The sequence below is a fragment of the Dendropsophus ebraccatus genome, chromosome 5 (genome assembly GCF_027789765.1).
Source record: "Dendropsophus ebraccatus isolate aDenEbr1 chromosome 5, aDenEbr1.pat, whole genome shotgun sequence".
NCBI classification, from domain to species: domain Eukaryota; kingdom Metazoa; phylum Chordata; class Amphibia; order Anura; family Hylidae; genus Dendropsophus; species Dendropsophus ebraccatus.
The window spans coordinates 99,420,458-99,443,623 of record NC_091458.1 but is presented as its reverse complement, the minus strand read 5'-3'; the positions used below and the strand labels follow the sequence as shown (position 1 = coordinate 99,443,623).

General features: G+C 41.3%; 1 protein-coding gene across 12 annotated transcripts in view; it reads right to left on the bottom strand.

Moving 5' to 3' along the window:
• Positions 1–770: 770 nt before the first annotated feature.
• MCF2L (MCF.2 cell line derived transforming sequence like) overlaps positions 771–23,166 on the bottom strand; it is a 176,850-nt gene continuing 154,454 nt past the window's right edge. For 10 of the 12 annotated variants that reach the window (XM_069970783.1, XM_069970794.1, XM_069970789.1 and 7 more), the window contains 12 exons: positions 21,047–21,172; positions 20,058–20,279; positions 15,792–15,884; positions 15,290–15,368; positions 13,839–13,905; positions 13,638–13,753; positions 13,311–13,403; positions 8,830–8,904; positions 7,910–8,037; positions 7,311–7,423; positions 3,507–3,610; positions 771–3,422 (listed from right to left, as the gene is read on the bottom strand). In XM_069970783.1, the coding sequence (XP_069826884.1) occupies positions 3,328–3,422; positions 3,507–3,610; positions 7,311–7,423; positions 7,910–8,037; positions 8,830–8,904; positions 13,311–13,403; positions 13,638–13,753; positions 13,839–13,905; positions 15,290–15,368; positions 15,792–15,884; positions 20,058–20,279; positions 21,047–21,172 (1,311 nt within the window). In that variant the 3' untranslated portion in view covers positions 771–3,327. The remainder of the gene's footprint in view (positions 3,423–3,506; positions 3,611–7,310; positions 7,424–7,909; positions 8,038–8,829; positions 8,905–13,310; positions 13,404–13,637; positions 13,754–13,838; positions 13,906–15,289; positions 15,369–15,791; positions 15,885–20,057; positions 20,280–21,046; positions 21,173–23,166) is intronic. The other 2 variants (XM_069970786.1, XM_069970791.1) reach the window with 2 other exon arrangements.

The window sequence follows — 23,166 nt, the reverse complement described above, 5'->3', positions numbered from 1 at the left end:
TTTTCATTGGGGGGGGTCCTGGGTGCTGAGACCCCCTGTGAGGAGAAGTGCTGAATAACGTGAAATTATAAGTACAATTTAAACCATATTACATTTCATATTTGATAAAATATTTGAAAATTCTGGAAGTGAAACTGAATGACAGATACTAGTGATTAGGTCTTTACCTTTTGGATGATAGACTAGTGTTTGTCTTTTATTTCATGACATTGGAGCTTCAAATTATAAGATGTAAAGCATCTCAATATATTTTAATAAGTCATGTCAGGTTCATATATTTTCTTTTACACTTGTATAGAAAATAAGAATATTTCCTGTACATATATAAAAATAAAGTTTGATTTCAAGGCAATAAACACATATTGCTCCTAGGACATTTTTGGACTCTTCTATCTTCTTGACTAGATAACAGTATATATTAGTCTTAGTAGTGTGTATAACTTAAATGAACACTGGATAATGCAGACAACTTACAGAAATGGCACAATACATTATGTCACAAAATATAAGGGAGGGTTATTAAGGCATGTGTGTAATGTGTAATGTCACACATTTCTGTGCAAGACTTATTTGTGCAAGAAATTACAACTATTTTACATCACACTGCCCAGTTTCTTAAAAATGTTGGCATGGCATAGTATAATGCCCCCCCAATAGCGCAACAATTACTGTGTAATGTATGGACTACCAAAGATATGAGAAAGTATAATTTGAAGTAAATTCCCCTATAATGTTCAGAAAGTAATGAGGGGGGGGGGGGGGGGGGGGGGGAGGGGCTTAAAGATGAGTGTTAGACCCGGAGCTGGTACTTGCATCTAGCAGACATTATAGCAAATTCTGTGACATATATGATTGAGATGGGGATACCTCTTTAAGGCTTTACTGAGACATTTTGTTTTTGCAGCATTACAAGAAACATGGAAAAACTGCATGTAATAATACAGCCAAAGGCTCAGGTATATGGCTGTACCATGTCCAAGGAATTTGTGCAGCAAGTCATGTTATCTCCCTAGTAAAAGTCCCCATACGCCTTTAATAGTTCAGATGTCAGTTATCTCTCTCCCGTCCTCCCAATGTACAAGAACATGCAGCACGGGTGAGCATTTCTGTGTTCTCTATGGTGAGGGGTGAGCCGTAGCCAGACAGCTCTGACTGCGGCTTATCTCTCCAAAAACAAAGGGGTCATGCAGTGATTCTCCATCACACCCAACCCCTATAGGGACGGAAGAGTCCCATACACCCTATACTGGGATCCGAACCCGCTGCAAGAGGTTTGTATGGACAACGAAAATAGGTGTATGGGGACCTTAAGGTGCTGTAATGCCTCTATGTGGTCTTTTACAGGCTCAGTCAGGTACAACCCATTGCTTGCTTCTAAGAGAGGATACCACCATACATATGAACTTTTATGGAACTGTCCATAATTTCATGAAAATCAGTGGCCTAGGAAAGTACAAAAGGAGGTTTTATGTAGCCATACAATAACCATGTATATAAGCTCTTAAAGCTAGACTAAAACAGATCAATTAATGAAATACGGTCTGCTATTATCCAAATGGTGACAGCAACTTGCTGACAGTGGTCCAGGCAAAATGTTCCCAGGTAATATATGTAAAGTAAAAATGTAGACAAATAAGCATGCAAATGAAATTACAACGACCAACAACGTTGTATTTTTTCTTACAAATTAAGGTGCTGAATAAAGAAATCAGTGACTGAGCCGCCTTTAAGGGTTATTCTCATTATATCTCCTATCTGGAGATCTGTGGATGGTCGACAATCTGATCTGACAGTCAATAAATCTGACAGTCAGATCCTCACCAATCTGCAGGTTAATGTGATGAAATGATAATACCCCTTTAAATGGTATACGGTTTGTACATGTTCTTTATACAAATGTGAAATTTTCCTATAAGATGACAGTAGTGTTCTATGAAAAGGAATAGAAACAGACAAGTGTAAACAAGCTCAGCAGGAGACAATTGGATGACAGGAGTGGTCTGCCCCTTTAGCAATGAACACAACCAGTTGGTAAAAAATGACTATAAACTGTGCATTGTACTTACATTCTGAAATCTACCATAGTCCCTGCTGCTCGTTCCTGTTGCATCCTCGGAAACTATCATGGTATTATATTATATCTATTTATCTATGAGGTATTATACTGCTAGGTCACATCCCCCCCAATAGCAGTAGTCTCTGGTGATGAATTCACTAAGAGGAACAAGGTGTCTGATGCATGTATGTGCCATCCTTATTGACAAAATATGCAACTGAGGCCTGCTGCTTATTGAGGACGCAGCCATTGCAGGGTAAAATTGGCAGAGACTGGCAGTGGTAGTCAGAGAAAGGATCAGGAGGGACAACCTCTTTAGGCAGGACACAGTGATCTGTTATCTGTAGTCATAGAATACTGAACCTGTACACATCTACCGTAGGTTCACAAATTCACAGAATTTTTATGTGCATTTTTAACAACTAGCAGGGATGAACCTTGGAGGTTAGAGAGGGATATTGCAAAACCTAATCTTTTTGTATAACCACTTTCGGCAATCTCTTCTATTCTTATAGATATATTCATTTATATCCTTTATATTCTATTTCTCTATACAAATATAAAAGTGCTGATCAGTGAATCATTATTTCCTGTACACCAGTAAAAATATCACCTATGAATAATAGAAAATAATTTGCCTACCCCGGGATGGCTGCGTTCACTCTCTACTGGCTAACCATATCAGCTTTTTAACTGCTAATTCACACCGACCACTAAACACAGTGACGTGAACTACAAATGCTTGGCCTGACAAGTGGAAAAATAATTTTGTATCAAATTGTCATGCTGTGAAAAACTTGACTTGGTTTTCTTACAAACTGCCACAAGATGGTGTCAGAAAAAAGGTGTGAAAGAAAAGAAAGTCTATTGAGACTGGTATTTACAGTACATCCGGCTGCAGGGAACTACAAAAACTAGTAGAGACACCATTTGAAAACATACCATGGAACAATATGGATGGCACCATTGCCCAGTAAGTCCTAGAGAGGTCATAAAACGTTCCACAGTATGGGTGAAATGCTGACGGAATAAACACTGTTTATAGATTTGTAAACTGGATGAAGTGCGGTGTTAAGACTTGGGTCTCTGGCACAAGACATTAGTGAACACCATTCTGCCCGGTTCTTTCCCCATAGGCCCTCTAGACGAACATGAAATTGACTGAGGCAAGAATATTGCCTTTTCTACTTCCATCCTGTTCTTCTCACTTGGCCTGAAGTCTGGGATAGCCTGGCCACGACACATCCGATTTGTGCACACACAGTTCACGTTCAGCTCTTGATATCAGAAAAGCTGGTGCAACTTGCATTGTAGCTTTCACTGCAGCTCGATGAGGTGCTTAAGGTGCTAGAAGCAGTTCCTGATTCTATACAGAGAAAAACAAGAACATTATCACTGCATGTCCAATAATCCGCTGCAAACAGGAACAGGCTGCAGGCTATCATCCTACCAGAGCTGCTGAGTGAATGCACTGACTTGGAAGCCCCAATGAGTATCATCAGGTTGCTGGCAGGCACTAATCCCTCTTTGTTGGTGCTCAGATTTTTTACAAACCTGGAATACATTAAACAATGGATAAACACAATCATGGATTTTAACAGATAAAACAAGTAGCATTAATAGCTATATCTCAGAACTAAGGTTGATTTATTAAAGTGGTTACTCAACGCTACACAAAAAAAAAATAATCCACCACCAAAGTACAAGCATGCTGATACCTGATCACAGCCATGCCAGAATTGCTGCCATCACTCTGCTTCACTTTGCAATGCCATATCACTATGCTATGTATATTCTTATTGACATTAGGGGAGGCTTAGTATTGCCACTTTATCACCCCTTACTGCTGCCCATTAATGAAAATATACTACACGACACAAGAAAGTTATACTACACAATATCCCTCCGAAATACCCTTTAAATTTAATCACTGTACCACTCCTAATATTTCTTGGTTTGACTGGTTATTTGAATATATACAACACTGATAAATGTATTAGTTATTTGTAGAAATGAGAAAAATCTACAGAAATCATGGTCCGATTCTTTCAAAGAGAACAGTGATTGAACAGTGGTAGTGCAGAAGCAGAGACTCCTCTCAAAAACAGGAGTTCCTGCTACTGTACAGTACATGGAGCAGCTGTAGAAATTTGCTAGGTGAATGCAGAGTGCCCTGCTCAGCTAATGTAATTGTGAGTATATCTGGCAATATATACAGCTTCACCACTTGTCTACAGACCAGTCAGTATACAGGAGTAGGAAACACTAATGATGTAGGGCACCACAGAAAGTGCATACAGGACTCCTGTACATTTCATGGTGCTGTGCACTATTAACATAAAGGGCCACAGATACAGTATCTAGGTGATTTACCTACAAAGTTGTAGATTCAGACAAATGCTAATTTTGGGGGGGAAAATTTGGAATTTATTTGATTAGTTTCAAATTGATTAGCTTATCTTTAGTTATTTGCTTAATTCATATTTTGGTTTTGGTGTGGTAAGAACTCAACCTGATACGAGTGCACTACTTGGTTAGCACCTGTGTACCGGATAAATTCGTGCGAAGTGGTAGGCTCTCTAGTAATCACCCTTTGTGTAAAAGGACTACATTAAGTATGATTAATTTAACATTTATATCCTTTACTTGTGTAGAAAAAAATTAATAAAACAAAGTTATAAATAGATTATATGCACATTGCACATTGACAAGCAGTATATAGCAATAAACTTAGTGTTATAAATTGTTAAAAACATGAAAAATAAAAAATTATGAAAAATAAAATATTATATTATTAACGTAGAAGTCTTGTGGTGAATACTGTATATATACTATATATATATATATATATATATATACAGTATTCACCACAAGACTTTCTACATTAATATAAGATTTTATTTTTCATAATTTTTTATTATTAACGTAGAAAGTCTTGTGGTGAATACTGTATATAAACTGAAAGTCTTGTGGTGAATACTGTAATAAACAGTCTGTTGTAGGCCAGCTCACCTGCCGTGGTATTGCCCTTGGTGCACGGTAAGACCCGGAGCCAGGGTCACAGCATACAAAAAAGGAAAAGTCCAGCACCAAAATGGCAAATCCCATAAAGCTTAGTCTTTATTGTAATTCTTCACATCAGGTACAGTCAATAAATAAAAGTTTACGCGTTTCAGCGCTTCTCGCGCCTTGTTCGCAACTTAAACACACTGGATGCAAACCCCATATCTCTATTTAACCCCTTAGCGACCCATGACGTATCTAATACGTCATGGCGCCGCGGGGGGTGTTCAGAGCGGGGTCCCGCCGGGACCCCGCTCTGAACGGCGCTGATCCCGGCTGACACGTGCAGCCGGGCAGTGCCTCTGTTAGCCGGCGCGGGTCCCGTTGCCGCGCCGGCTAATTAAGCACTTCAATGCAGCTGTCAAACCTGACAGCTGCATTGAAGGGCTTCAGACATCACATCCCTGGTGTCTAGTGGGTCGGATCTCCCCCCCGCGATACGATCACGGGGGGGAGATCCGTTCTTCTGCCCGTGCCGGGCCTCAGTGTCGGAATGACGCTGATCCCGGCTCGGCAATAGATTGCTATGGCCTGCAGCAGGCCATAGCAATCTATGACCGATCTCATGGATCTTTGCTGTGTATATACACAGCAATGATCTCTATGAGAGATCATTGCTGTGTATATACAAGCCCCCCAGGGGGGCTTCTAGTGTATGTAAAAAAAAAGAAGTAAAAAAGTGTTTTTATTAATAAAAAATCCCCTCCCCTAATAAAAGTCCAAATCACCCCCCTTTTCCCTTTTTATAAATATAAATTAATAAATAAATAAACATATTTAGTATCGCCGCGCGCGTAATCGCCCGAACTATTAATTAATCACATTCCTGATCTCGTACGGTAAACGGCGTCAGCGCAAAAAAATCCCAAAGTGCAAAATTGCGCATTTTTGGTCGCATCAAATCCAGAAAAAATGTAATAAAAAGCGATCAAAAAGTCGTATATGCGCAATCAAGGTACCGGTAGAAAGAACGCATCATGGCGCAAAAACTGACACCTCACACAGCCCCATAGACCAAAGGATAAAAGCGCTATAAGCCTGGGAATGGAGCGATTTTAAGTGACATATATTTGTTAACAATGGTTTGAATTTTTTACAGGCCATCCGATACAATATAAGTTATACATGTTATATATCATAGTAATCGTAACGACTTGAGGAACATGCATAACAAGTCAGTTTTACCATAGGGCGAACGGCGTAAATGCAAAACTCCCCGAAATCAAAACAAATTAGTTTTTTTTTCAATTTGACAGCACAAATGATTTTTTTCCGGTTTCACAACATATTTTATGGAAAAATTATGCCTGTAATTGCAAAGTACAATTGGTTTCGCAAAAAATAAGCGCTCATATACGTCTCTAGGTGAAAAAATGCAAGCGCTATGGACTTTTAAACATAAAATGGAAAAAGCAAAAGCGCAAAAACGAAAATTGGCTTGGACCTTAAGGGGTTAAGGATAGAGATATGGAGTTTGCATCCAGTGTGTTTCAGTTGTGAACAAGGCGCGAGAAGCGCTGAAACGCGTAAACTTTTTTATTCACTGTACCTGATGTGAAGAATTACAATAAAGACTAAGCTTTATGGGATTTGCCATTTTGGTGCTGGACTTTTCCTTATATATATATATATATATATATATATATATATATATATATATATATACACATACACAGTATATATACAATATTAACCACAAGACTTCTACGTTATTTTTCATGTTTTTAACAATTTATAACACTATATATTGCTATATACTGCTTGTCAATGTGCAACGTGCATATAATCTATTTATAACTTTGTTTTATTCATTTTTTCTACACAAGTAAAGGATATAAATGTTAAATTAATCATACTTAATTCATATTTTATTTATCAAAGTTTAAATGTAAATTTGTCAACATATACCGCACAACCAACCATAGTAAGCTGTGTTTGAGTTTCCATTTAGTATATTACATTTAGTATATTACATGTGTTGCCATATCTATTCATTTTGAGTGTGGCTGGATCAGCACCAGTGTACACATTACACATAGACTGCGAGCTATGCTACATTTCTTTTGAAATTTCACATTTAGCAATTAAAGGTCATTTACTTTACTTTATATGCATGAAAAAATCAATGTCACAAGTATCTGACTGAATTATGGTCAGGACAAATACATGAAACACTCAGAACAGTCCGTACCACGTTCCGTCCTCTTCTTCACGTATCAGCTGAACTACGTCTCCACTTTTCACCGGAAGGTCCTCTGACCCACGCTTTTCACAGTCAGCTACAATGGTATATTTACCTGGACTCTGAAATCACACAAACCATATTTCACAAGTAGTTCTCAAACACATGTAAGGCAAAACTAAAACATATATATGTTATAAGAATTTTAGATAGTGTGTAAATAAGAATTCTACAGATTACATCCATTTTGCAGCTACTTTAATACACTGTAGATTTTCTACACACTAATCTACTGCAGAAAATGTGCAGTGTCTATTGACAGTGTGAACCTACCCATTGACACACTGGAATGTTTCCTATATTCTAGAGCATTTTATAGGGGGATGCAGGTTTTAACATGACATTTAACAGCACTACAAAAACATGGCCACTTTATCCCCTCTCGTCTCCAGATTGGGTGGGGATTGGGACTCAGTTCCATTGAAGTAAATGGAGCTTAATTGCAAACCACACCTGAACTGGAGACAAGAGAGGGGGGAAAGTGTCCATGTTTTGTAGCGCCGGATAGCCCCTTTAATGTAGTAAGTGTGGGCTTCTATGGCGTTTACCAGCTTTTTCTCTGCAGTTTCTGTTGCTTCATCCTCTGCATCTGAAGAGTTCATCGGATCTTCTCCACTGGACCATCCATCGTTGTTCTCTTCTGAAGCATCTAGTGACTGGGATGTCCGATTCCAGCCTAACAATAAGTAAATCAAACCGATAACACACAGACTCAAGACAATATGCTGTCTTTTTAAAGAGATGACCTGATTGCAAAATTCAGCGTAAAAGTGTTTTTGTCTATTCAACCTGGCCAATATTCAGGAACAAAGTGGCACATTATTAGCTAGTGGTTGGCAAATCTATTTGTAATGCATATATCTGTAGTAGTAAATCCACACTCCATGCTATTAGGAATATGTATACGTTTCATGTATGTCATTTATAAGCCATGCCTCCTATAGTTCCTAGAGCCACAAGAAGATTAAAAAGCAGACTGTGTGTGCTACATAGATAAGTCATGAAAGGAAAGACACACATCCACTGCAAACTCCTTATACCTCTTCGACGCATGTCTGCTGAGGTCAGGTGAGATGTACTAAGCCATTTGGACTTCGTCAGAGTAAGAACTGAAGCCATATCTGTGAAAGAGCTTGTGATAAGTTCTCTAATCCTAAAAGCACTATTGAATGTGAATGTTAGGTTACTGTATGTTACTGAATTTTACTAAGCACTTAATTTTACTAAGCACCTACAAAGCTACAGGAGTTTTTAATTTGAGAAATATGATGATCCAATCCTACATCAATTGGGAACAAATATTATTAACACAAAACAGGTTAAAAAATATAAACATACAACCACTCATGTATCTATCAGTAACTTATATTGGTAATAATTCTTCGGAGGAAGAAAGTTCCTATGCGACATATACACTTGGTGCATGGCGTAATGGCAGTCTGAAAAATGAGACATTGAATCACTCTACCTCTTAAACCAAATGGAGTTGGGTCACTCTTTACTTCGTGGCGTTTAGTTTTTTTGTCGGGGCTGGTAGGAGAAGCTGCAGAAGGACGAACAGGAAAAAACATAGAAACACAGGTAGTGAAGATCCAGAGAGGATGGAATGATAAATGAGTACAGTTCATACCTTTGAGTTATTGTGGGATGCAGTTTGCTTTTTAGATTTCTGTTACACATGTGTACAATAGAGGCATATGCTATTCTTCATGCTGCCCATTTTATGCTGTGTTTCTTGCCTGTAGAATATTAATATTGTAGATGCCCTAACTTAAAGAGCACCATTTGGTGACAATACACTCTATTTGTTATCATATGTATCAGAATATCAATTATACCTATTTTGATTCCGAACTGACAAAAGGTCTAGATATTTAGAAACTCAAATTCTCATTATTCTCATGACATATGAATACTATTTTTCATCTATGTACTTGGCATGAAGACATCCAAGACCTCGGAAGATGCAGTGGATGCAAGTTTAATGAATACCCATTTAAATGTTTGGATTCCAACAAAATAACAGCCACATCTCAAGTCTAGTTTTGGTAAAAGTCTAGTTTTGGTAAAAATACAAAAACAACTACTTTTCTAGGTACTGAAGTTTGGAATTTTGAAGACTGTCAAAAGACTAGCACATAATGTATCATAGGTGTCCCAATGAAAAAAAGGTTATTATACGGGGGACCTATACTGTATAGTATATCAACTAGGATTCAGTCACCACCATAAGAAAGCAGCATAAGAAAGTGACAAAAGCTTTGATTTAAGCATTGTATCTGTTATACATTCGAGTTATGTACTTTTTGAGAACTTTACACTTTATTAGTTGCACCACTTACATTGAGCGGAAGCGGAAATCCTCAGTATTCATGAGTTGTGGACTCTCCCTGCTTCAAGCCACTTTCTTCCCATTGCTATGCATAAGGAGTAAATCAGTGGCTGGAGGGTTAGCACAGTAAGGGTCCTATTCCACGGGCCGAGCAGGGCCTGATAAACTATGTAAACGAGCACCGATCTGCTAGATCGGTGCTCGTTTACTGGGCCTATTCCACGGCCTGACAATCGTTAGCGAGGGCTGCAGGGACATCATTACCGATGTCCTTGCAGCCCTTGTTTCATACATTACCTTTCCAGGCGCAGGTCTTCTCCTTCTCCCGATCCCGCACGGCAGCATCAGCTTCGGAGCGGCCTGACTGAACTGACAAAACGCTCAGCCAATCACTGGCCCCGATCCTGGCCAGTGATTGGCTGAGCGCTCTGTCAGCTGAGACAGGCCGCTCCGAAGCTGCTGCGGCGCGGGACCGGGAGAATACCTGCGCTTGGACAGGTAATGTATGAGGTTTTGAAATCGACCGATGATTTTAGGTTTGAACCTAAATGAACTATCAGCCGATGACACGATTATCGGCTGATCGTTCTCTCTATTCCCAGAGCGATAATCGCCCAAATCGGGCCGATTCGGCCGATTATCGCTCCATGGAATAGGCCCCTAAGTACTGCTACTAAAAAAAGTGTAAATTTCTAAAAAGGACTACATAATATTAACATAAAACAATCACAACAATTAGATTATGTCTGTCATTTCCTTATTCTGCCATCAGAGAGGGGGACCATATATGCCCAGAAAATTCTCTGTTGGGAATGAGGACCAGTCCCCCATTCTGAAGATGAATGGAGCTCCTACTCACAGTCCCACTGGTTTTTGCAAGGTGGATCTACTAGAAAGTCTTTAGTTGCAAAATTCCAGCCACCAGGGACATTTGTGTATTTTTATAGATTTTCTTATGTAGCGGTTATAAAGATTTATATGAACATTGCTTCCATTAAAATACATGTGTAAAGGTTCCCTTTTCCTTCTTCCACAGTAAGCAGAGTAAATATACTAGAAGCTGCAAATGCTTACAGAAGGCTTGAGAAGATATAGGGCTCCTACTAGCAGTGAAATGAAGGCAAAAACATAATGTAGGTTGGACAATATAGGAGTCAGCACAGATTTTCTCAGGTGTTAAAGGGGTAGTGCACCCCAAATTTTTTTCTTTCAAATCAACTGCTGCCATGAAGTGCCAGAGATTTGTAATTTACTTCTATTAAAAAATCTCAAGTCTTCCAGTACTTATCAGCTGCTGTATGCCCAGCAGGAAGTGGTATTATTTCCAGTCTGGAGAGCAGGAGAGGTTTTCTATGGGGATTTGCTCCTTCTCTGGACAGTTCCTGACATGGACAGAGGAGGCAACAGAGAGCACTGTGTCAGACAGGAAAGAAAACACCACTTCCTGCTGGACACACAGCAGCTGATAAGTACTGGAAGGCTTGAGATTTTTTAATAGAAGTAAATTACAAATCTCTGGCACTTCATGGCAGCAGTTGATTTGAAAGAAATTTTTTTTGGTGCACTACCCCTTTAAGTCTGCAAACTAAGACTATGGCCATCTCCTTTATGCTCTTCACAGTGGTGCAGCTAGAAAACATTCCAGAAAAACTCAAAGGCTACAACACATATTTGTTTAGTACATGAAATTGTTAATACAGTGGGTTTGACGTTAAAAAGTGAAAGGTCCTTTAAACATTAGTATTTTATTAGTAACATTTAAAAGAAAGAAAAAAATACTGGACTGAACAAACTTATCCTATTTAGAATATTTTGGGGGAATTTAGGTATGTCTTCTTAAAGCTCCATTGTTCATTATAGTATCTTTTGCATGTTACGCTAGTTATAGCTATTGAATCTTTCTAAATAGAAAAGCATATAGATTCTCATGAAGTCAATGATAGGAACATCTACAGCTGCAAAGCGGTGCAATAAATATAGAGAAAGTAGGAGTTTTGCATCAAGCTGAACAAGAACAGAACTTTCCAACAAGACCCTAAGCACACAGCTGAGACAACACAGGAGTGGACTAGGGACATCTCTGTAAATGTCCTTGAGTGGCCCAGCCGAGCATTGACCTGAACCCGGCTGAACATCTCTTGAGAGACCTGACAGAGCTATAGAAAAGAAAAAGATCATACCAAAAAACACTGGAGTCTGTAATCGCTGCCAAAGGTGCTTCAACTAAGTACTAAGTAAAGGGACCGAATACTTATTTCAATGCAATATTTTAGTTTCTCCATTTTTCATAAATTAACAAAGATTTCAAACATTCTATTTTCACTATGTCATTATGGAGTATTAAAGGAGAAGTCCCACCAAGGTGAAAACATGCAGAAAGGCGGGGGTGGGGGGGGGGGGGGGGGGGGGTAAGGGGTGTGGGAAAATAATAAACAATGTAAACTTACCTATCCTCGTGCGCCATAGCACAGCTCTGCAATCTCATTGACAGCCACCGGTGTCCTGCAGCTCTTCTAGCTGCAACGTCATGTACCCAGCTGAGTGATTGCTCGCTCAACCAATCAGTGACTAGGGCAGGACACTGCCCCATTGACTGACTGGTTGAATAGGCAATCACTCACATGGGCCCTGATTTTGCAGCTTGAAAAGCTGGATACGTGACATACCCAGTTGCCAGCTGAAGATGACAGCCAGTGGCCATCAGCGAGACCCAAGAGTGGTGCAACAGAGGTGGGGTGACTTTACTTGTTTATTTTCTCGCACCCCCTGCCTGCCATTTTTCAATTTCTTGGGACTTCCTCTGTAAAGTGACACTGTCGCCCTCTTTTTGCATTTTAACTTACACAGGTGTAAAAGGTAAATTTAGCAGTTTTCAAACCTTATTTTATATCATACGTCATGCTGCTTGTTCAAGTAAGAAGTAATCTTTTATCAACTGCAGATTGTGCTAAGTGGGCGGCAACAGCGCCACACGGTCCCACCCCTCCATAATGTCATAGGCACATAGGCTCATGCCCCCTCACCGACTATTGGAACAGACTGGCCTAAAGGTTTAGGCCCGACCCCTCTAGGTCATCCCATACCAATGGGCGTCGAGGGGTGGGTCATATGTGCCGATGATGTCACAGAGGGGTGGGGCCAATAGTGGCGTTGTTGGTGGGGTGCTGCCCTGCCCACTTAGCACAATCTGCAGTTAATAAAAGATAATTTTTTTCAATTTTTGAAAACTGCTAAATTTACCTGTTACACCTGTGTAGAGAAGTCAGAATGCAAAAATGGGGTGACAGTGTCACTTTAAGAACTGAATCACAGGGAAAGCTTCTTCAAACCTAAACACTCTGCATTTAATTCCTGGCTGCTGGAGAAGTTGGGTACTGCCTTTGGGAGTTCTGGATAACTTGAATACTGCCATAGGCTGCATCCAAGTTTTCCAGGCAGTCCTCAGGCTGTTTCCACCTACTTTAGATGCAGGGAGTTAAATGCTGATCGTTTGCATTCTTTAAGACCATGCTGTTCATTATCTGATATACTGTATTAGTGGATGAAGTAAGAAGAAATATTAAGCAGAGTCAAGGATAGTATGGTTAGTGCATAGCATCTAACTGGCCTTAGATTACCTTTCTGAGTTTTGAGGTTAGGAAAACCCTGCAAAGTGAAGCGCTTTTTTGAAACTGCAGAAGATTCTGAGGTAGGGCTAGTTACTGTGCCATCTAGAAAGGAGAGAGACACAGGAGACAAGAGAAATAGAGCCATGTGGAATTCACATATGCACATGCAGCAGTAGGGAGAGCAGCAGATACATAAGGCACCAAAGCACAGCCATTAGATTGGAGTTTATTATAGGGTGCTAGAAGGTTGTATCTACATTTCATCTCATATATCACATTTATGTTTTTTTCATTCTTGTTATAAAAAGGACATAAACCATAGAAAACTTTACTCACCTTTACCTTTCTCAAGGTACTTTGGTAATGTTACTAAGGAGGATTCAGGGTTTATTAAAGGCTCAGTTTTCCTTTCCTCCAGTTTTTTGACCTTTCCAGACTTACTTCTTAAAGGACTGAAAAAATGGGTTGGAAAACTTAAGTAGTTAGCTGATGCAATGGTAATCTTAGCCCTGCATGAACTTGTTTTCAAGTACTTACCTGGTACTAGATGGAGTAGGTAATGGAGAACTGTTGGTCTGCTCCACTGGCTTGTGTTGACTGGCTTCTGCAAATGTATAACCGGTATAAGTTATTTTTAGGGAACTACAAAACACAAGCATGAGAACTGGCATACTATGTTCTCCTTGTTTAAACTAAGCCATGGTCAGGCATGTGCTTTGCCACTCCATACAAATTCATGGGCCAGATAAAGACAGCAAAATAAAGTGCTCGGCTATCTTCCTCTGGCTCATAGACTTGAATACAGCAACAGAGGAACATGAGAAAACATAGTTTCATTTACACAGGGAGACAAGGGGCCCTGATCTCATGAGTGGTGGGGGACCCGGCAGTTGGACCCCAACTAGTTAGACCCTCATTCCCTATCCACAGAATGAGAGATGTTTAATTTTCTGTAATATAAGACCCCTTTTCACCCTTATGTGTTATCTGACACGTCTAAACATATCACTACAGTCTTTCTTTATCCGATACAAAATTAAAAAATTGTGTATTTTTTAAACTTTTCAAACTACATAATATGACTTTCACTCATTAAAAAAACATTGTCACCAAGTCAGGATATTGAACCCTTATCAAAGACTAAGCCTCATTCCATCAATAAACCCCATATTTGTAGCTCATTTGATCTCTTCCATTACATTCATTTGATCTCTTCCATTTACATCACATTTTGGGGATAAGTAACCGATATATATGCCTGAATACTTTAAAAGAAAGTTGCAGACTATACGTCTTTGGACCCCTCTCACATGACCAATGCTTCTTTGCCGAGCACAGTCAATCATGCGGCCATTTCATTTCCGCATAGTTTGCAGCACATTCTAGTTACATGGGAAGATGTGCGGCTGAGTTTACACCACAGTATCTGTCGGAAACCTTTTTGAAAGTATTCTGATGTATACTTACAATGTAGCCTAAAAAGTTGAGTGAATGGGGCCCTGGGAGCACATCTGTTTGCATACTGAACAGGATCCCTAATTCATTATGTAAAACAATGGCAAGTGATACAAATATAAAATATCCATATCAATGAATCAATAACTGCAGAACTTGGCAAAGCTGAGAAAGGGGAGGACCCTGAAATATTGTGCCTAGGTCACTTCCTTCCTATGGGTACAGGGTGAAATATATTTGATGTCTTTGTGATTCTGTGAATTTACTCTTTTTGCAAAAATATAAGAATATTTGCTGGCAAGCTGCACACGTGTCCTATTTTCTATCTCTTGGATGAGTCTGTAGCTTGGGCTAGCACCTAGCTTTGTTGGACACTGCTCATTAAGTGTGTTGATTGAGGTTTGGGTTGTAAAAACTTTTTGTAAAGCAATTTGAGGCCAACTGAGGACATGAGCCTATGTAAAGAGAGGTGCTATGACATATACGTTCACTCAAAAAGGAGATCAAATAACATATATAGAATACACAATTACCTCTACAAGCCTGAAGCTGACTAGTCAGAACTTTTCTGATTTCATTTACCCAGGTGGCTTTTATTTCAGATGTTGGTGCCTGTAAGAAGATAGAGTTTTCTAGCAGGTGTCTTAGTTGAAATGGTAGACTAACTTGTATAAGAGAATACCTTTTTTGTTATAATGTTCTTCTTCTCTACATAAATGTTACAAATTTGGATTCCCACATATAGTATAGAGCACATAGATGTTTTACGCTGAATTTCAAATTCGGTTTTTACATTTTGACTATAGGATATTATGTGCAGATTTATGGGGTAAAATGATTTAATATAAATATAATTATAGTCAAATTTAATAAGTAAAAAACTGTACTTTGCTTTCCTTTCCACATTATGAAATATAGTACAAAAATCATACTATGTACAGTCACCATAACATGCTTCTTGTGTATTCCCATAAGAAATAACAGACTACATGTAAATCATGTTAGTTTAATGTTATCTTAACAAATCAACATTACCTGCACAATATATACTTCTTCTCTTGCATTGTACCAGATTTCAAATTTCCTATTGTCCCCTTTTACATACTCAGTAATTCCAACAGATGCCATCTGGCCAAAACAAAAATAAGATTCTGTTATAAATTCTAAATAGTATTTACACACCTCTTTGTACAACTTAATCAGGGGTGAGCAATTAATTTTCCCATGGGGCCACATGAGAAATAAAATGGTCTCAAAGGGGCTGGTGCGCATATCCCCACCCCCCCTCTGGGCCCTTACAGCATCTCAGTGTGGCTCTTGCCGACTCCAATAGCACTGCCCCACGCCTGGTGGTACATGCTGCCCTTATGTTTACCTGGCCCAGCGTAGTCCCTCAGTTTTTGTTCTCCTGGCTCTCTGGCACATGAGTGATGTCACTTGTGCGCCAGTGAGCATGGAGAGAGAACACCGAGGGTCTATACCAGGAAGAGTGAGGGGGAGTGTGTGCGTTTTGGGGTGGGGTGGGTGGTTAGAGCAGGGACCCATACACCCACGTACACTCTAAACAGTACGTTTTGTAGCCCCATGAATCCTGCACAGCATAAAAATAACATACAGAGTGCGGCTGACACTATGAGCTTATTATTGATTCAGCAGCACAGACGCTCTGATGCAGGCCGGTCAGAGTTAGTCAGTTGGCTGGATGTGTCCCCCGATGGGGGGGGGTGCACTCATACACGGGGTACAGGCTGGGGAACACTGACGGGGTACAGGCTGAGGAACACTGACGGGGTACAGGTTGGGGAAGACTGACAGGTCACTGTCACCAGGAGACAAGGAGCAGTGACACTGCTACACTCCAGAACTGGGGTCAATGTAAACCCTTACTGCTCCCTACATGTCATAGGGATCTGCTGGAACTAAGAATTCCCTGAACACCTACACAATTTAAAGCGGGCTTCCATCTTTAAAGGTAGGGCTTCCTAGTGCACATGGTGCACAGGATAGGGAGACACCAATGCCAGGACCACCAAACTGATGCCACGTCCCTAGCCTGCACACAGAACCCCCCCCCCCCCAGCTCAGTAACCCCGGCACTCAGCACTCATTGTGCCCGGTTTGTGGCACCTCAGGTAAATAAACACCAGCGACAGAAGACCGGAAAGTGCAGCTCCGCCCCGGGGTGGAATGTGTGAGGCGGGGGGCTGGATGGGCGATCTCCGCGGGCGGTGGTGTAATGTGCCATGGGCGGCCAGACGGGGGGGGGGGTTGGCGGTCCTCAGGCCGGCTATCCTGTGTGACGGGGGGGGGGGGGATTGCTGCGGGCGGCCGGGGGAGCACAGAGTGGGGGGAAATGGGGTTACACACTGGGGGGGCTGCTTTTAAAGAGGGATACAGTGATCATCATCAGCAGCAGCTGTCACTGTTTCAGTGTCCTCCCTCACTTCAGTGGACTGAGTAAGGGTGCGTTTACATAGAGAGATTTAACTGACAGACTTTTGAGCCAAAGCCAGGAACAGATTATAAAAAGGGAACAGGTCATAAAGGAAAGACTGAGATTTCTGAAATCCATTCCTGGATTTGGCTTCAAAAATCTGTCAGATAAATCTCTCTGTGTAAAAGCACCCTTAGAATCGCTAACCCAGTCCATTAAAGAGAGGGAGGACACGTGTTTCTGACTCCGAGGGTGGGGGCCAGGCATAGCCGGCTCCAGGTTTTTGTGGGCCCTTGGGCGAGAGAGCCTCAGCGGGCCCCTATGTATAGCACACCTCGGGGCACACCTACCAAATAAAGTTTGACAAAATACCGAAAAAACCCCCCGTAATTCAGTAACTCACAGGTGACGTCTTCTTTGATCTGAGGCGATTGCTCTCCGTTTCCTCTCCATCTGGCCCAGACCTCCATGATGATTTCATCCAGCTACAATTCATCTCTTCAGAACCTGTCAGACAGACATGTTCGGCTTCGCACATTTCCAGCCACTTCCTTCCCTTTTTCCCACCCATAGGCTCCTATACAGTAGTAACTCCACTGTTTGGTGTCATGTGCAGTAAAGTAAGGAGGTTTGTGGGTCCCGTGCTGTGCCCCCCATATAGTAATAATGTCCTAATGCTGTGCCCCCCATATAGTAATAATGTCCCAATGCTGTGCCCCCCATATAGTAATAATGCCCTCTGCCCCCATAGAAATGCCCCCTGCTCTGCCCCATAGTAATGCCCCCTGCTCTGCCCCATAGAAATGCCCCCTGCTCTGCCCCCATAGAAATGCCCCCTGCTCTGCCCCATAGTAATGCCCCCTGCTCTGCCCCATAGTAATGCCCCCTGCTCTGCCCCATAGTAATGCCCCCTGCTCTGCCCCATAGAAATGCCCCCTGCTCTCCCTCAGCACAAGAAAATAAAAAAATAAAACATACTCACTAATCCGGGCGGGGGACGGGTCCTCTTCTCCCTTGTGTGCGCCTTGTGGATCCACCAGCAGGCGTGATGACGTCATCGCTCTGCGCCTGTTGGTGAGAGCGCATCCATGCTAGAATGGACTAGAATGGAGGTGCTAGAAGGAGGTCGTCCCCCTGGAGTCTGTGTTCTAGCTTCTTCACCATAGAGAATGGAGTTACAATAAGAGACATTACATGAAGTATACCAGGGGGAACTACAACTCCCAGCATGTCCAGCCTGTTATTATGGGAGATCAGAGGACATTACAGAAGGAGATATAATAGGACTACAACTCCCAGCGTGTCCAGCCTGTTATTATGGGAGATCAAAGGACATTACAGGAGGAGATATGAGGAGAACTACAACTCCCAGCATGGACAGCATGTTACTATGGGAGATCAGAGGCCATTACAGGAAGAGATATGAGGAGAACTACAACTCCCAGCATGGACAGCCTGTTACTATGGGAGATCAGAGGCCATTATAGGAGGAGATATGAGAACTACAACTCCCAGCATGGACAGCCTGTTATTATGGGAGATCAGAGGACATTACAGGAGGAGGTATAAGAGAAGGACTAAAACTCTCAGCATACAGAGGGAAGGTATAAGTGAGCCCCGCCCCCTCATGTCACATGACAATGATCACAGGTCCTTCATCCATATGCAGCCTCTCCCGTTCTCAGCCCCGCCCCCTTATGACGTCACCACAGGTCCTTCCCCAGTGCAGCAAACACGGCAGGTCCTTCCCCAGCCCTCCCCTGGACTTGGGGTCGGCAGCACCCGCTCTCGCGGGGGTCGGTGATGCGGCGGGCGTCTGTCTCACTGCTTGGGCAAGTGTCGGGGGCCCCTTGGGCGGCCGTGGGCCCCGGCATTTGCCCGAGTATGCCGGGTTCTGACGCCGGCCCTGGGGCCAGGAGCAGGGAGTGTGTCGGGTTGGACTGAGATTTGATGATTCTATGCATTTGGTGGGGGTGAATGCACCTAGATAACAGCAAAACTGTGCAGAATCCATAATAACTTTATATTGGAAAGATGGAAAACTATAGGTGGGCAATGAATTAATGCAAAAAATAATTTTGGGGGGAATACCCCTTTAAGGATAGGTTCACACTGCATTTTTGCAATCCGCTTTTTTCATCCATTTTTTGCAAAAAACGGCTGAAAATCGGATGGAAAAAGCGGATGCATTTGTGTGCATCCTTTTTGATCCGTTTTTCCATTGACTTCCATTGTAAAAAAAACGGTTCAAAACGGATCCTTTTTTTTTTTTTAACGGACACAAAAGTATTGTCAGCTATGTTTTTGGACCCGTTTTTTTTACAATGGAAGTCAATGGAAAAACTGATCAAAATGGATGCCCACAAATGCATCCGTTTTATTCATCGTAAAGAACGGATTGCAAAAGCGCAGTGTGAAGCTAGCCTAAGCTGGTATTCTACTATTTTACAATTCTTCAGTACACAATAAGAGAGTAATGAATCAGGGGCTTTATATGCCACTATTTATATGCCTTTGTTCAAATTAACACTATGGTTTCTGTTAATATTTAAGCCATAACTGCTTTTTGGATGCCATTTTTTTGGGAAGGTCCTAAAAACTCCTAAAAGGTTCTGAATGACTTATAATGGGGCCCATCAGGTTTTGGGTTTCTGTTTTTGGAGAGCAAGAAAAACTGCTACAGAGAAAAAAAGCAAGTGAAACCTGAAGAAATAGTTGTAGCAGTGTGAACGGAGCTTTTATGCTCTCTGTTTTTTGTAAAGGACATTAATGGTTAATAAGTAATCCACTGTGAGATGGGGAAAGATTACTGCTAACAGTGAGGCAATCATTGTAGGGTGACGGTAAAGTGCTTTTAATCGACTTACATTCAAGGAATGTTTGAAGCTATAGGAAGGCGCCTTCTCATATCCCTCCCCATTCTCTTCTCTCTTCTTGCAGAACAGTACAGCCTTCTCATGCAGGAACAAATGCCTCTGCATGGGTTTAAACCTTGCCAGGTCCTTTACTTTGGAATGTCCCTTTTTATGTTCTGTCCAAACATTAAAGGACCCTTGCATCAAAAGTTTACCAAGATCATTCAGGTTTCCCTGGAATGGAGAATACATAATAATGGTAATCAAAACTGTAACAGGAATGTGTGTTGGACAGAATACACTATAATGCTTAAAAGGAAAAGGTTTCTTGCCCTGATAGGCAGGGCAATCCAGAGACGAGGGTCAGTAAAGTGTGAGCTACCCATTACTATCTCCATGAGCTAAAATATCCTCAATAGCTACACTTCTACAAAGATCCTCTTTCTGGGCCATTTATTTCACTGATCACATTTGTGTTGTGCTGTGCACTGTGGTAAACTAAGAAAATTATTGAATTAAAATTGGGTTTCCTTGGGATGTCTACTCTTTTCTCATTGAAATAAAAATTTAAATAATGTAAAATGTATAATGAAAATAAAAAAACAAAACAAAAAAACTAAGTGGCTATGAAGGCTTAGAAAATATACACCTACCTTCTTGGAAAAACAGCAACAGCCATTTTACAGGTTGTGAGTGGTATTAAAATTCAGCTCCATTCTCTTTAAAACAACTGAGCTTTAAAACCATGCCACACAAACTGGAGAGAAGAGTGGTGCTGTTTCTGGAAGAAGGTAGTCATGTTCTTCTAAGCCTGGATAACCCATAGAAACAATTCTATAATCCATGACTAGATATTCATGGCCTAGTCTGATGATAGGCCATCAATGTAAAAGTCCTTTGATAAACAAACACAATAACATACCATAGGAGTGAGCTATAGATGTCCGAGACCATACATTTATGCAAGTTAAAAAGTGGCACCAATGAAAATAACCACCTACTTCATATCCAGTAATAGCTATTTGGTGCATGGAGTCGTTGACAGCTTTGAGAATGCCAAGAATAGATGCCAAAGCTTCCTGCAAATCTTCAGCACCTTCACAGTTCTTACTGTACTTCAACATTTCCTATGTAGAACACACAATTAATGATAGATATTTTTAAGTGATTGCAGGATTTTTCCTTCGAAAATATCTGGCTCTGTAGTTCAGTTTCTCCTGTGCTCTCGTCTAATCCATGGTTTTTGGCATAAGCATGTCATATCAGTTCTTCAACAGAGCGGTGAGAGGCTATGCTGATCACCACAGGAACAAGAAGCTCCAGCATAGTCACCAACTGACTACTACACCTGTTTGTATGTGTGGATTTAATGGAATTTGCCTATTTTTATACAAATAGATATTAAAGCCTTAAGCCGCAATTACACAGGGCCATCAGAGGGAGCAAGTGAGCGCTGACCTGTCAGGTAAGTGCTCACTTGCTCCGCATTTCCTGCTCGTTGCCGGCGCTATGACATGCACCGACAGCAAGCAGTAAGTGCAGAGGGGCCGTGGAGAGATGCAGGGGGGCTCTAGATTGTCCAGGCAGTCTATTGGAGATAGCAGCGGTCTGCTGTCGCCACTACTACACGGAACGCCAGCAGCACATTATTGCTATTGTTGTGTTTCATGTTTCAACATGTTTGAAGTCATTAAAATACAACGATCAGCCGACATGGTGCGTGTCAGCTGATCATTGTCTTTTGTGCCTGCCATGTATGTGCTTTATGCAGCTGTGCTTGAGGCATGGCTATATAGCAGGGGTCCTCAACTGGCGGACCACAGTCTGAACGCGGACCGCAGAGGCCAGCTGTCCAGACCCCTGCTGCAGCTTACTATACCTGTATACTGAGCTGTGCTGCTCCCCATTCCCGATGCTGGACTTTGCACAGTAACTATGAGCGCTCTTACTACTGGGGGAGTGGACAGGGGGAGTGAACAGAGGGACTATATACTACTGGGGGAGTGGACAGGGGGACTATATACTACTGGGGGAGTGCACAGAGGGATTATATACTACTGGGGGAGCACACAGGGGGGCTATATACTACTGGGGAGCACACAGTACTATATACTACTGGGAGAGAGCACAAGGGGACTATATACTACTGGGGGAGCGCACAGGGGGCTATATATTACTGGGGGAGTGCACAGGGGGACTATATACTACTGGGGGAGCACAAAGGGGGGCTATATACTAGTGGGGGAGCACACGGTACTATATACTACTGGGAGAGAGCACAAGGGGACTATATACTACTGGGGGAGCACACATGGCGGCTATATACCACTGGGGGAGTGCACAGGGGGACTATATACTACTGGGGAGCGCAAAGGGGGACTATATAAGGGCTGGTGAGAGACAAAAAATGCCAGTTTTCCCTCTAATAAGCACCAGTTCTGTATGTAAATAGTTCAACAACGTTTGTGAGAAGTTAACAAAACAACACGTTTACTACTGATGTTCAGTTCGGACCTTCACATGACAATAAACCCCGGTAAGTGGACCTTCACTGAAGGTTGTTGAGTACCCCTGCTATATAGATTGCCTGTCAGCATTATGCCCTGTGACCAGCTTAACAGATTACAAGTCTATATGTATGTATGTATGTATGTATGTATGTATGTATGTATATATATATATATATATATATATATATATAAACATTATCTAAACAAACATACATATTTTGTATTGCCATGTCCATAACAACACTAACACATAACAAAATTATACTATTATTTATCCTGTATGGTAATATGGTAATATGTTAAATATGGTTAATATGCCTCACCCCAAAAATAATAAAATGTTATTTTTACTGCATGGTAAATAGTGTATTTTTTAAGACGCACAGGTAGCATGAAAATGATGAGACCATGCAGTTCCTGGCTAAGTCCGCCACAGTGGGAGCTGCTCTTTCTTAATGAGTCTGGCTAATAGAGGGATCATAAGCATGGGAATCCCTTTATAATATGTCTATATGCCCTAGCAGTGCCTATGGATATTTGTTGTTTTGTTGAGACAAACTCAAAATGATTTCTTTTGCACTAGAAAATTCAGTGTTACATTTATAATGTGT